Consider the following 12,982-nt stretch of genomic DNA (forward strand, 5'->3'; position numbering starts at 1 on the left):
TTGATTTGGATCAACTCGAAGTTGGTATGTTCACAATTTTGATTTGATTTAAAAAGCAACAATCTGCTTTACAACCTGGGGCATATTATGAAATGTTACAACTAGCCAAGAATTTGTTACATCTAATCCCATATGTGATTTGTATACATTAATAAATTAAATAACTATTTATCAAATTTAACAATTACAATAATTATTACAAATTATCAAAGATTGCCAAACTTGAAAAAAATCTAGTAGATATTTTAAAAATCAATCCATTTTAATAACACAAACCAAAATCTTATGACAGTACAATTTTATATTGCCTGATATAAATTACGCACCTGCACCCTTCTGTTTACTGATTGGCCTATTCCATTGGCTTTGGGACAGACACTAAAGGAGATAGAAAATATATTAATATCGTTTCGATTCTATTGAAAAACGCTTAGTAATACTTCTGTTAAAATATATAACTAGCTCTTTTCATATAACTTATTTTATATAACTTTAATGTGATAAAAACGGTATTTTCTTAACAAAAAAATCATTTTTCGCAAAATGAGATATTTTCAAAAATGATTGAACTAAAATTTTTGAATAAATACAGAGAAAATTTGTAAAATCGTTTGAAAGCTTTTTTAAAAGGCAAACAAATATTTATAGCTAATTCTTTTCAAAATAATTTTATTTATAATAGTATCTGGTAATCAAATGCTGATTTCACGTAGATTTATTATGATGATATATTCGCATAAATAAACACCGTTCCGGCTATTGTGGTAGAAATCCTTTGTTTAGATACTTTATATAATAAATATTCATTTTATGTTACGAATTTAAAGTATTTATATTGTACAATGTTATTTTATTATTGTATTAAAGCTCGCAAATATAAATAATGCATATTATTTTATATTGATTGCTTTCTACCATAATGAATCTTTCGCAAACTGTAATAAATTGTGCACAATTGGAAAATTACATCAATTTACTCACAATTATAATCACGCATAAATTATAAGATATTGTTTTAATAACAATATTTTATGAGAAAAAGAGTAAATTTATATTGTATGCAAACGAAATATTTTGAATGCATTGCTAGGATATTAAATTTTTCACGTATGTTGAATAGTTATTATTTATAAAATCCAAACATCAATATATATGCGAGACATATATAATAATCCATTAAAGTAATATAAAATATGTGCGGAATGAATAAAACAACGAATGATGTAATACTTAATAATAATCAAATTTTCAGATATATTATATAGGAGAGCTAGGGGCTATTTGTAACAAGCGAAACTGATAAAAGGCGTTTGTCAATAGGATCTGAAACAATGTCTATTTTTTATGTGTATTCATTTATTTTTTTTACTTCTTTGGACATGTAAACCGTCCTGCATAGTATTGTTATGGCTACTATACAAAATAAATATATATATACACTATACATATATACTATACACAATAAACAGAACTGCGCAGGTCTGTCATTTTTGACATGTTATATAAAATTGTACTATTATGAAATTTTGGTTTACGTTATTATTATCGTCTAATTTTAAATTTATTTTTTTATCTAAATATCTTTCAAATTAATTAATCTTTAATAATGTGTAACATTTTTTGTGATTGCTAAATTGTTTAAATTGTTAGCTCGATTAATGCAAAAAATATCACACCTACAGTTAGTTAAAACAAAACCTTGGACTTAGTTGAAAAGAAATATTTCTCAAAAATAAGTAAGGAAAAAAATTCAGGCGCAATGTCGTTTTTGTGTTGTTACCGCTTGCCCGGTGCATGTTACAACTAGCCCCAAACATGGGGTTGGAGAGCTACAAGTTGTAACATCGTACTTTTGCTGGAAAATTAGTTATCGTGAAATAATAAACAAAAGCTGTGGAATTATTTTTCTTGATTTGGTAGAAGTATGGTTAAAGTTTGGTAGAGAAATAGTTAAAAAATTATGTATAAGTATATAAATCAATAAAATTTAAATTATTATTGATATTTTTATAACGTTTCAAGCAAATGCTTACGGATAAAATTTATATCTAAAATTAGCTTACTAAGGTGATAGAACGTGCAGTAATGCTGGATAATATTGATCTTGAACAGAACCATAAAATTGCAGGTGATATTAAAACTTTTATATTCCGTAGAATCGAACAGTTTCACAATTTATTACCCTCTCTATTCTTTATTAACTACTATTTCAAGTTTCATAGTTCTCATGTTGTTATTGCGAGCGCAACTTATACGTACCTACTTCAATTATTTGCAGAAAAATAAGGAAGTACAAAAGTTTATAGCAATCAAATAATTCCTCATTGTAAAAAATAGAGAGCGATCTGCCGATCTAGTTATTAACTTCCCGTAGGGTAAGTTATTGTAATGGGCCGAAAATCGGAATTGAAAATTTTTACATTTCTCGACGTTTTGAAGGTTTCTGAACGTTTTGGCATACCTCAGAAAAAATGGATGTGTGTGTGTGTGTGTGTGTGTGTGTGTGTATGTATGTATGGATACAAATTTCCAGTCACGTTTCAGGGCGCACGGATCAACCGATTTGAATGGTTCAAAAAACATTCGATTCCTATTGATAGGGAAAAGAGCTGATTAGTTTTTGGCAAAGGCAGGTCGAGCCGTTTCGGAGATACGGAGCAAAGAGTGCAGAAAATAGAAATCGAATTTTTGAGAGAACGGAGTATCCGATTTGAATGATCTAAAAAACATTCAATTAGTAATGATTGGGAGAAGTGTTTATTAGTTTTTGGCAAAGGCAGGCCCAGCCATTGTGAAGATACGGAGCTAAATATGTAAAAAATGGCAGTTTTTGAGAGAACTAAGCGTCCGATTTAAATGATTCAAAAAACTTTCTGCTTGTCTTAACAAAATAATTGATTTTGGAAAAAAAAAATTGTTCCATTTTTTTTTTTTCTTAGTTTTTTGTATATCGAAAATATTTCAGATTTTATTTTTAATTCTGACTATAGTTCTAATATACTTTACAAATAATTTCAACTCTGCAATTCAGTTTATATAATTCTTATAAATATTACACAATGTTACAATATTTATAATAATCTATTTGAAAACATTCAGTATTCCTCGAATATTTCGTTACGGTACGGGAAGTTCGAGCAATTTGCCTTAAGGCACGATGCCATAATTGCCTCAAGACAGAATTCCACTTACAGCTAGTTAAATAGTTTGATTTTCGGTGATTTATTGCAATTTTTATAGGTATAGATCGATTATATTTTCAATATTTATAATGAATTGAGAATTGTCTGAAATATTAGACTTTAAAATTTAAAAAAGTGGAATTGAATATTGGAATGCTACCAGCTATAAAATATGGTATAAAATATTAATGGTTATAAATGATGTGAATAATATTAAAAACTAGTTTAAATTTTAAATGTCATATTGCGCATAATAATTTGTTTTAAGAATATTCAAATAAATTTCTGAGAGTCAAATTATTAGTGTTTGGGTTTTGTACTTCTTATTTTAGTTCACTAAAAGTTGTGGAAATATTTTATTTAATATAATTAATAACAGTATAAGGTTAATAAATACATTTTAATATGATGACTTACGGTAATTTTTCTTATGAAATATATAGTATTGTTGGTGCATTGTACGTAGTCTAGGCGAGCTAGGTATTTGTAACAATTTTATATATCTTGAGATCCGCCAGGTAAATTTCTACAAATGAAATGAAAATATGATTCAACTAATCAGTAAATCAAGTAAAAACTAGTGGTGTGTATGGCATCGTGCCTTAAGACAATTTGCTGGAACTTCCGTAATGAAATTTTCCAGTAATATTAAATGTTTTCATATAGATTATTATAAATACTGTAACATTGTCTAATATTTATAAGAGTTGTATAAACTGAATTACAACGATAAAATTATTTATTTGAAGTATATAAGTGACCCTTAGAACTTTAGTCAGCATTAAAATTAAAATCTCAATTATTTTCGATGTGCAAAAAAAAATTTGAGAAAAAAAATTTGGAAAAAAATATCTAGATTATTTTTTCAAAAGCAGTTATTTTGTCAAAACAAGAAGAAAGTTTTTTGAATCATTAAAATCGGATGCTTAGTTTTCTCAAAAACTGCCATTTTTTGCACATTTAGCTCGGTATCCCGAAACGGCTGGATACTGATTGCCAAAAATAACTGCCAAAAACTAATCACCACTTCTCCCCGTCATTACAAATTGAATGTTTTTTCGACCATTCAAATTTCTATTTTCGGCACTCTTTGCACCGTATCTCCGTAACTGCTGGACCTGCCTTTGCCAACAACTAATCAGCACATCTCCCTATTAATAGGAATCGAACGTTTTTTTAATTATTCAAATCGATTGAAACGTGCGCCCAAAATTGTGGACGAAAAACTGTATCCATATATACAAACACACACACGCACACGCGCGCGCACACACACATCATTCGGAAGTATGCCAAAATGTTCAGAAACCTTCAAAACGTGAAGTAATGTAAAAATTTTCAATTTCAAGTTTTTGACGATCACAATAACTTACCCTACGGGAAGTTAATAAATAAAAAAATAAATATCTACAAAGGTAACACTAAATATAACTTTGATCTGGTATTTTATCAGAAATATTTACCAACAGAGTTGGAATAATTTATTTAATTTATCGCTTTTTTAACTTTTTAATTTTAATTAATTAATTGTTTTTATAACTTAATTTATCATTTTTTAACGTTTACACCTTTGCTAAGTAAAGGTTGAGTTAGTTCTTTTTACCCTAACCACTTGTAAGCTTTTATAAAGGTTATATCTAAAACTGTTGAATTTAACCTAAAATTAACATAATAAACAATTAAATAGAATACCTAAAAATATAATTGAGATCTTATTAACTAAACATTAATGTTTACTGACAACAAAGCTAACAACTAACGGAAATACTTTTGCTATGGATTTTCAAACATTCCCGTTTTTCTCTCGATAGCAACGACGTAAGAAAATCTAGGTGATGGCTGGTTATATATCTTTTTCCCTCTACTTTCAAATATTGTTGTTAAAATGTTCTTAACTTTACTTGTTTTTGAGATATGCGGACCTTTAAGTTCCGCTCTACTCTACGTCTATTTCAATTCTTTATAAAATTAAATTAATATTATTGATACACCAGTGATGCATGGCATCGTGTCTTAAAGCAAATTGCTAGAACTTCCCGTACCACAATGAAATATTCGAACAAAAAAAATATTAATCCATAAATTTTGATCAATGATTAATTATAATTATTTTAAATGTTTTCAAATAAATAGATAATTATAATTACTATATATTTATTCGTTAATATAATATACATAGTGACTATCTTAACACTAAAACTCTTGAAAATGTTTACATTAAAAAGAAATGCCGAATGTATCCATCTGAGGATATATTTCATACATGTAGAATAACGCATATGAAATATATACAATTTCAAACTGAATTTTAAATTTAAAATTGATATTTAAAGTAACAAGTAAAGTAAAACCTTTTGAAAATTTTGAAAAAAAAAATCAGAAAATGTTGAAATTTGTTTGAACCGTATAAATGAACTTTAAAAATTAAAAATCTTGATACGAAACCCAAAAAAAAATTAACAAAATGTTATTATTAAAATATCTGATAATTTGTTGTGAATAGGTCTAATGATCATTTCGCCAAATATTTTTTTTTACATTTTCCTCTCTATCTCGAAACCGCTAGACCTGCCTAACCAAAAACTTAACCAATTCATCATTTTATCAATGAAAATAAAATGTTTTTTGAACCATACCAATTAGGTGCGCCGTTCCCTCCCTGGATCACCGTTTCTGGCACTTTTTGCCCCGTATCTTCGAAACCGCTAGACCTGTCTTTACCAAAAATTACCTAATCAGCCCGTATTGTCATCAATAGGAATGTTCTTTGAATCATTCAAATCGTGCGATTCGTGCGCCCAAAATCGTGGACGCAAAATTGTATCCAATCACACACACACAAACACATACATCCATTTATCCTAAGGTATGCCAAAATATTCAGAAACCTTTAAAACGTGAAGATATGCAAAAATATATCAATTAATTTTAATAGAATCGCTATATCACTTTGAGTTTGTCAAAACACTCAACAATAATAACTCCTTCGTAACATTATTAAAACAAACATTGTAAAACGGGAACGTGAGCTGTTTAAATTGCCATTAATGCTCGAATAAGTTACCGCGAATCGCTTCAAGATGTTTGGTTTATCATTTATTTCATTCGATTATATATGCTAAAATCAGACACGATTCAGACGCTAAATATTCAGATATGCGCGGCAGTTAAATTGATATTCTCCAAAACTTTGTAATTTCTTTTATTATCTTACACAGCGGCGTACCGCCTCGGGCTGCAGCATCGGGCGGAAGATATCTGGAAGCAAAAGGCGAAATGCGAAATGCAAAGAGAGCAAATTTATGAGATTTGTTCGACATTATACATTATTGTTTCTGACTTCTCAAACTTTAAGTTTTAAAATTTGTTTGCATAAAATTAATGATAATATTTGAATCTCTTAAAGAGGTCAAGTAGAATCTTTTGAAAGATATTCTTGGTAGCTTTGTGTTAAATGGCTGTTACGAGGTATATCCATAATGATGTATTATTAAAACAGCTAGTTGAAAAATTTATTTCGGGTTTTCAAATGAACAAGTAAGACAAGTTACTCAATTTGTATTAATATACAATCTTTAATCAGTTAGAAAATGCATATTTTTCTGTACCACATTTAGTTATTTTTGAAGTAAAACTTGTTAAGGCGCGACTAGGGTGCAAATCCATACAAATGCAACGGAAGTGAGGTACGGCAGATAAGAGTCGATAAGATTAGAGTCGATTTCTCTAAGGGTCGATTGTGGTCAGTCGTCGTGTATGCGAATAGAGATCTGTCGTTGTATGCGTGCCAGCCTCAACCTTGTATGCGTACCGAAACCAACGTTAGATCTTAGTACTTATCTTGATTTAATGAAAAATGCCTGAATCAAAAGAATATTATACCCTATTCCTGAAAATATTAATAAGATTTATGATTAGTAAGTTTATTGATTAGAAATTATTTCTATATTATTCGTAGTTTCTAAAAATCTTTGAAGTTATTAAAATGGCAAATATTTCTTAGGCAAAGCAGATGTTACAGCTGTTCCAAGAATGAGATTATGTCGCCATCGAAAAAGTAAAAAAAATACAAGCAGTCAATGAATGTATGTTAATTTTTATTACATGGAGTTCTTCAAACACAATTATTACATGATGAAGTTGCAAAAACAAAATTTGTTTAGGCGTTGTTCAAAATAATCCACTGTGTGAAAAAATATTAAAGAATTTATTAATCGGCAATTACTTCATTTCTCTAATGAAGATTAATTTCTAAATGATATCTACAATGACAAACCGATCATGTCATATTTTAAGTTTGACTTTAATTACATTATTGTTTTTAAATATTGTACATATTTTTAATGCTATTATAAATATATAATTTCTAATTTATCATTATATATATATATATATATATATATACATATATATATATGTGTTTATAATGGTTGACACTAATAAATGTATGCACCACCAGTTTTACCATATTACTAATAAACATTATTCAAAATTGTTATATGATCGCGTGTGATCCTTACGCGCACTCTTTTTTAACTTCCCAAATGAGTAGTTTGTTTCTATAAAAAATGCGATATGCCAATTTTATGGTTTCACGACATTTTATATCAAAACGTCGTGATCTCTGAATCGTTAAGAAAAGCTTTGAGTCATTTGAGCTTTTTTCGACATTTTCTCAAAAACTGCTACACCGATTTCAAAAATTTAAAAGCCATTCGACCTATACCGACGAATTAGGTTTTATTTTTTTTTTCAGATTTTAAGTTTTTGTTGATATTATAGCCAAAAATTCTGAATGAATCAATTTTAAAAATTCAATTAACGTTCGAAAAATGTAGTTTGTGGACCGTGCTAATTAGTTTTTGGTATAATAAAAATATAGTATAAATCGTTGAAAATATTTTTTTATTAAACTTTTTCGATGATAGAGATATCACCAGAGAACTTTGTAAAATATTACGGCACTAGATGTTTATTATTAACCATTTATTAACGTTTAAAAATATGCACATATCATTGTTATGACTTAAGTCAAAATTTGACCATTCGTCGGCGATACCCCAAGAATGGCGCAAAAGGTTTAAAAAAATTGAGCCATTGTATGTAACTAGAGAAGCATTCGAGTCAGACGATCGGTCGAACTTAATTCTTTATAATTAGTAGAAAAGCGCAAAAATTTTTATCCACGTTTTTGCAGAAAAAACGGAACTGATTTTAAAAATTCAAAAACTATTTGAAAGACATCATTTGGATATCGTAAAGTTTAGTGTTGGGCAAAGATCGCTCAACTCGTTTCTTTGTAATTAATTTTTCAAAAAAAAGTTTTGAAGATTTTAATGAAATCTTGTATGATACTTTCTGGTCTTAATGAGTATACTAAGTTATTAGAGGCCTACGACAAGTTTTATTATGAAAATTAATTAAAATGCGGATTAATCGGCCGCGCTTTTAGAAATTACTTTGTGTTATATTAATGTGCAATGTTGAAATCATTTGTCTGAAATAACTAACGTGTTCCAAAAATTTGTTTAAATTGAATAACTTGCAATAGTTTATCAAGTTATAATGCTCTACAACAATTTGGTATTTTATACTTATAAATCACTCATAAATTAACATATGGATTTTTTATTGATTTAGTCGCATTCCAGGAAGTTTGTTTCTACAAGTTATTTCTCTAATTTCAGCCAAGCCGTTTCCACCTCGGAATTGTTCGTTGGCACCTGGTAACCTGAGCGCCGTGCTGGAGGTGCAGTGCGTCGCCGGTTATGATGGTGGTTTGCCGCAACAATTCCTCCTCGAAGCCTATGATACGCGAACTATGCGTCTGCGACTCAACCTCACGAGCACATCTGAGGAACAGCCCATCTTCAGGCTAGATCTAACAGGTGGATAATGAATTTTACGAGTAAAAATAGAAGTATTACAACGTAATGCGTCATATCACGGTAATGTTCAATTCGATATTTATCTAGAGTTATTAAACCATTAATTCATCAAATCACTGTTTATGAACCATCCATGAAAAGGACGAGGGCAAGCGCCAAAAATTAGTTTCGGGTTTGATTTCAAACTCCGAAATGTTGATATCTAGCAGTATGATATAAACTTTCTATTTGGCGTTATAAATCTCATAAATTATTTCAAGTGAATATTGTCTTTGCTGCAATACATACAAACCGACGCCATTAATTATAGAATAGAGAGGAGCCTAAAGATCCACGGATAAGAAGGTCCACCACCAATATCTAAAAAACGGTTAATGTCGGGAATTTTTTTAACTATATTTGAAAGTAGAGATTGGCTCAAATTGGGCGACTTAGTTATCACGAGATAAACGGCCACAAAACAAAAGTTTTTGTAACAAAAGTTTGTTTTTTGTTGTTGGTCTTTAGTTTTTGAGCACCTTTGTTTAGTTTGAGATGAATATGAGTTTAAGGAATACTCTATTTGATGTGTTTTAAAATTTATTATTGTTTTTAAGTTAGATTCAAGAATTTTATTTCTATAACCTTATAATAACTTATGAAGTGAAAGGGACCACCTAAACCTTTATGATGGCAAAGCGTAGATAATAAGAAACTAGTAATTAAAAATGTTAAATTATTTAAAAAGCAATTTTGCAAAAAATAAGTTAAATTAATAATTATTCCAACTCTGAATTAATAATGAACAATGAATTGATAATGAAGAATGAACTCTTGACGAAGGTCCAAATGAAGGTTGTATCCAGTGCGATATTATAAAAAATATACTATAAAATATACATTTCAAACAGAAGTTATATTCACTTTATTTGTAATAACTGTATTTAATATACAATGAAAATGATTATGATAAATTAAACAGGAATACCTACCAAATCAAGATTTATGATGTTTGATTGATTTGATTTTTGAAGGACCAATTTTTTGTAAAACACTTTAATTATAATCTTATGTGTTTATTTTAAATTAATTTTAAATTGTACTTATATTTACAATATTTTTAAGGTTTGTAGGTATTGTATTGATTGACTTTATTTTATGATAATTTTGGATTGATTCTTATTTGTATCATAAATCGCACGCTTTGATTTGGCGCGAACATACTACCGGCCTTGAAATATAGATTTCAAAATAATTGATATTTTTCAATATGGCAGCTTATATCTACAATTTTTAAATCAGAAGTAGATGTTTTTGATAAAAATTAAACTGCATCACATTGATTAAATAATGTAACTATTATTACATAAAGCCTCTTACAAATGAAAAATTAATTTGTGCATTTTTTTGCTCCCTGGAAGTTTCCTTTTACCCCGCCTATAGTGGCCTAGAGGCCTATACCTACCTATAAATCGCAAGGCAACTGATTTTTATCAAAAATGTAGCAAGAAAAATTGAAAAATCGTTTTTGAACTAATAAACTTTATTGAATAATTATAGATAATATTTATTTTTTATTCAATATGCGGTGCATTTAGTATGAAATACATATTATTGGTACATATTGCTCAATAAACAGTGTTCGCTTGGCTCGTTACCTACGCAAAGTCTGCAAAACCTAAAATCCGTACGGCAAATTAGGCACATTACAAATATAATATTATTTACTCGACAGAATTGCTGCCAGGGTCTTCGTCTGGGCCGTCGCCCACGTTGCACATCGCCGTCTTCGCGCAGAATCAAAAGGGACGAAGCGAACTCACGCTGTTGGAAAACATCGCTTTGGACGACGCAGAAAAGATAACAGGTACGTGTTTTGCCTTCTGTGAAATTGGATCTTGATTATATACCTTATGCTTATTGGTTTTTGTGGAATTTATATTTCTTTACTATCTTTGACTCGCGTTCTCCACCTATCGCCGTTTCTCCATCGAGCGCGCGGATGGAGGAAATTATCATCGACGTGCGTGAGATGAGCGCCGGCGAGAAAACTTCCAAGCACGTTTGATCATTTTCTAAAACAAATTATAATAAAATGATAATTTAAAAGTTTTCAACAATAATTTCAAGTTTGTTTCGGTTTAAGTAAGTTTACTGGTTCGTTCAGTTGAATATTAAGGGTTGTTAGTTGAACCGTGGTAGGAACTTCGTTAATTTTGTCATTTGGACTACAATTACAGTACAAAATAAATAATTTATTTATTATATGTATATATATATATAATACTGGCAAACATTGTTTAGTCTAGAAAATGGAAAATGTTTAGTACACAATTTTTTATTTCTCTGTATATACATTTTTCTGAAATAATTAAAAGGGGCAACTAAAGCAAATTAAATTGATGTTTTACCATTTCCTGAAGCATCTTAATAGTCCTTGCAAGTCTGAAACTGATTTCGTTTAACACTAAATCTACAGACAATTCTTGTATACCTAAAAGACCAAATCGACCTATTAGTAAAAAATTATTTATTATATTAATTATTTCAAGTAATGATTGATTTATTGTTTAATGTGTATAATATTTAAAGAAAATGTAGTTGTAACTAAATTATTTTATATAATTTCTAATACAAATTATAAGAAAAAAACAAATAATAATTAAATATTTATACAGATTTCCATATGCATACGTATTTATACTTTAGTTGGTTTCTTCACATCGTTAACAAATTAATTTAGTCTTAAATTTACTTTTGGACTTTTGATTTTCTTGAGATTTTGAATATGCATCGCCGATTTGAGAAATTAATTAAAACAAAAATTCGAGACTAAAAGTGCTTTTAGTAGTCGTGTCTCTAAACATAACTTACGCAATTATCCAGCTAGATTCAAAATGTTGAAATATACCTAAAAGTAGGCACCTAAATATTTTTGACTTCATGTTACATTTCTTAGTCATCTGTCTATCACATTTTCACCAAACAATGTATTAATACAAAATATAATAGTTGTCGGTACACTTTTGGCTTCTTTTCCCTATTTCTATTGGATAATTTTTGAAACTTGGGACAAGCATTTTTCAGTTTACTAAATTTTGTTGAGATGTACCTAATGTTGGCACATACAAATTTTTGACTTCATGTTACATTTTTGAGTTATCTGTCTATCACATTTTTACCAAACAATGAATTAATACAAAATCGTTTTTCGGAACACTTTTGCTTCTTTCTTCTATTTCTATTGGGTAATGTTTAAAACTTGAGACAAGCAATTTTCGGTTTACTAAATTTTGATTTATACAAAATGCTTCGAAATGTATGACTGAATTTATCAGTTCTAGAACAAACATTCCAATTTAAGAATTGGACAATCTCTCCTCTTATTATTTCCGAAATAGGTAAATCCATTTATTATACAACTATTAACTTAATTCAGAACTTTTAAAATAAATAACATTATTGCCGAAATTGACTAACAGCGATAGTTAGGCCACATAACAATTTGTTTCGGAAAAAGATAAAATAACTTGAATCAAAGAGTGAACAAAATACTATTAGTATATTCTAATAATTTTTATATAGACTAATAATGGTATTAATTTTAAAAATGTTTAAGTTATACACAACGTTTGAAACGGTCAATTTGACCGGTGTTGGTAGGTTTGGTTTTAAATTGAATTGAATCAATTACAACTCGTTCTTAAAATAAGCCAATTGCTTGTTTCTGAGAAGCAGAAAAACTGTTTTAAATTTTCAATATCATCAGAAACAAGTACGATTACGATTCCAATGATATTGTATTCTCGTTGCAAAGTAGAAACTAGTCACTTTACGCAATTAGTAAGCAGGTATTATACGTACGATAGATGAGAAAACGTTGCAAATATTATGCTTATTAGAAAATTTTAGGCGTGAGTACATTTATAATTG

General features: G+C 28.8%; 1 protein-coding gene across 1 annotated transcript in view; it reads left to right on the forward strand.

Annotated features, from left to right (window-relative positions):
• LOC113373958 overlaps window positions 1-12,982 on the forward strand; it is a 471,407-nt gene that overhangs the window by 354,387 nt on the left and 104,038 nt on the right. The window contains exons 11-12 of the mRNA XM_026614222.1: window positions 8,870-9,070; window positions 10,785-10,916. Of these exons, the coding sequence (XP_026470007.1) occupies window positions 8,870-9,070; window positions 10,785-10,916 (333 nt within the window). The remainder of the gene's footprint in view (window positions 1-8,869; window positions 9,071-10,784; window positions 10,917-12,982) is intronic.

Source organism: Ctenocephalides felis, unplaced genomic scaffold (genome assembly GCF_003426905.1).
Source record: "Ctenocephalides felis isolate EL2017-DRISC unplaced genomic scaffold, ASM342690v1 CF-g0.4_SCAFFOLD_01604, whole genome shotgun sequence".
NCBI lineage: Eukaryota > Metazoa > Arthropoda > Insecta > Siphonaptera > Pulicidae > Ctenocephalides > Ctenocephalides felis.